The sequence below is a fragment of the Cucumis sativus genome, chromosome 2 (assembly GCF_000004075.3).
Source record: "Cucumis sativus cultivar 9930 chromosome 2, Cucumber_9930_V3, whole genome shotgun sequence".
NCBI classification, from domain to species: domain Eukaryota; kingdom Viridiplantae; phylum Streptophyta; class Magnoliopsida; order Cucurbitales; family Cucurbitaceae; genus Cucumis; species Cucumis sativus.
This window is the reverse complement of record NC_026656.2, coordinates 6845587-6847692: the sequence shown is the minus strand read 5'-3', so window position 1 is coordinate 6847692 and position 2106 is coordinate 6845587. Positions and strand designations below refer to the sequence as shown.

Below are 2106 nucleotides of genomic sequence, written 5' to 3'. Positions count from 1 at the left end.
TACTTGTAGTTTTTGTGATATTTTTTAACCAAATGCTACGAGTTCTTCAAATTACCATTTTTAGATCAATTATTGTTATGATTTAATCTAGGGCTTTTGCCATAGTTATCATATTGAACTATAATGAATTTTATAATTTTAGAACTGATTAAGTGAATTTGATTAGTTCAATTCATCATCCTAATTATTGGTTTCCAAGATTAATGAGATTAATTCATCATATATTTAATGAATTGGTTACATACTCCATAGATGGAGTCTATTCGACTTTTTGAAACTAATCAATTAGAGTATTAATTAAAAAATCTTATTTATGTTATAATAAACCAATGAACGACATCACTAAGTAACATAATCACCTTGAATTGGAAACGTAATCTCTTCTACCATGATCTCTTCTAAATACTACAAAATATTTAGTGTTAGATTTGGTATTATATAAATAAATTTGGTTCACATCATAAGTATAAATAAAGAGATGGAAGAAAAAAAAGAAAAGAAAGACAAATGAATCTAAAGTTTTACTAGAGAAACACAGAATTACCAAAAGAAAGAAGCAACAAGAGAGAAGGGAAAAGAAAATTAGGAAAGGGAAAGAAGAGGAGAGAGAAATAGAATATGTTTGGAGAAAAGGATGAGCCTATCCTTAAGATATGGATATGTTATCTACATGGCAACATTCAATTGGTTTAAACCCAACATTCAATTTTTCCATAGGCTGAGAAAATTCCACCAACAATTATTACCCATAAAACATCTGATTCTTTCTCCTTCAACATGTGGTTATCATTATTTCATTGGGTTTATCTCTTCATCTTCCAAAACCATTAACATATTCTTCATTCATCAGTTATTTGAGGGCATAGAGAAAAAAGATCATTCAAAACACAAAAGGGCAATGGCAATGGCTGCCTCTAACCTTTCTTGCATTGCTTCTGGAGTTGTCATCCCTTCCTCAACCACCATTTCATCTTCCTCTTCTAGGTTATCTTCTTTGGCCTTCTTCCCCAAGAACTCCAACTCTATTTCTAGATCTTCTCGATTGGTTATCCGTGCCTCCGACGAGGCTGCTCCCCCACCCGCTGCTACTGCACCCACTGCCGCCACCACCGAAGAGCCCAAGCCTAAGCCTGCCCCTATTGGTCCCAAGAGAGGTGCCAAGGTGTGTGTGACAACACTTTTCTTTTTCTTTTTCTTTTTTTTTTTTTTATTAGTCAATGGAGATTAGGAATCGAGCCTCTTAACTTAGGTGTGGAATTTGATTGATGCTTCATTATTTTTTAACAGGTGAAGATCTTAAGGAAAGAATCTTACTGGTACAAGGATGTTGGATCTGTTGTAACAGTTGACCAGGTTAGACCCTTTCATTTTTATTCATTCCTTTTGGAATAATGAGATTGAGACTCACAGAATCAAGTGAGGGGAACCATGTCCTGTTTAAGGGTTAATTAGGTTGCTCTGTTTAACTAGGGATTTAGATTGTGCATATTTGATGTTACAACTGATATGTTTCTAACATCAAATGTAGCTATACTAATGGTTAATATATGTATAAATGAATTTCTGCAGGATCCCAACACTCGATACCCAGTTGTGGTTAGATTTAACAAAGTAAATTATGCAAGTGTATCAACAAACAACTATGCACTTGATGAGATTCAAGAAGTTGCTTAAGCTTTTTTAATTTGCTTGTGTACTTTTGAGTTAAAAATGTTTGTATAATACTCCAATTTCAATCTATTTCTCCCTCTCTCCATGAGTGTGTGTTTACTGATTCTAAACACTGTTTCTCTTCCCTTTTACTTACATGGTTCACAGCAATCAGAATTTTGCAATGCTTCTAATTTTAGGAGATTGAAATCATTTTTACTTTCAAAACATTCTCGCTTCTGAAGTAGAAGCAAGGGAAAACAACGGTGGAAGTTTGAATCGTGTAAATATATCTCTTTCTTTTCTCTTTTTTTTTGGGACATTATAGAAATATCACTTTAAACTGATTCTTTTTTTAACAAGAAACTAGAAAGACATCAGTTTATAACCTGTTGAAGTTGTATCAATTTGAGCTTTCACATGTAAACTCGAAGTTAGATTTTGTTTAAAACATAT

The 2106-nt window shown here is 33.0% G+C and overlaps 1 protein-coding gene across 1 annotated transcript; it reads left to right on the top strand.

Annotated features, from left to right (window-relative positions):
• Positions 1-761: 761 nt before the first annotated feature.
• LOC101203850 (photosystem I reaction center subunit IV, chloroplastic) lies at positions 762-1802 on the top strand. Its single transcript, XM_004152759.3, has 3 exons — positions 762-1162; positions 1288-1353; positions 1570-1802. The coding sequence occupies exons 1-3, from the start codon at positions 899-901 to the stop codon at positions 1672-1674; spliced, it is 435 nt and encodes a 144-aa protein (XP_004152807.2). The 5' UTR covers positions 762-898; the 3' UTR covers positions 1675-1802.
• The last annotated feature ends 304 nt before the right edge of the window (positions 1803-2106 follow it).

Bases quoted from the DNA above. Each gene is read 5' to 3' on its own strand.
- LOC101203850 (XM_004152759.3), top strand. From the start codon at position 899: ATGGCAATGGCTGCCTCTAACCTTTCTTGCATTGCTTCTGGAGTTGTC. The intron at 1,163-1,287 runs GTGTGTGTGACA...ATTTTTTAACAG, and splicing joins GTCCCAAGAGAGGTGCCAAG to GTGAAGATCTTAAGGAAAGA. The intron at 1,354-1,569 runs GTTAGACCCTTT...GAATTTCTGCAG, and splicing joins CTGTTGTAACAGTTGACCAG to GATCCCAACACTCGATACCC.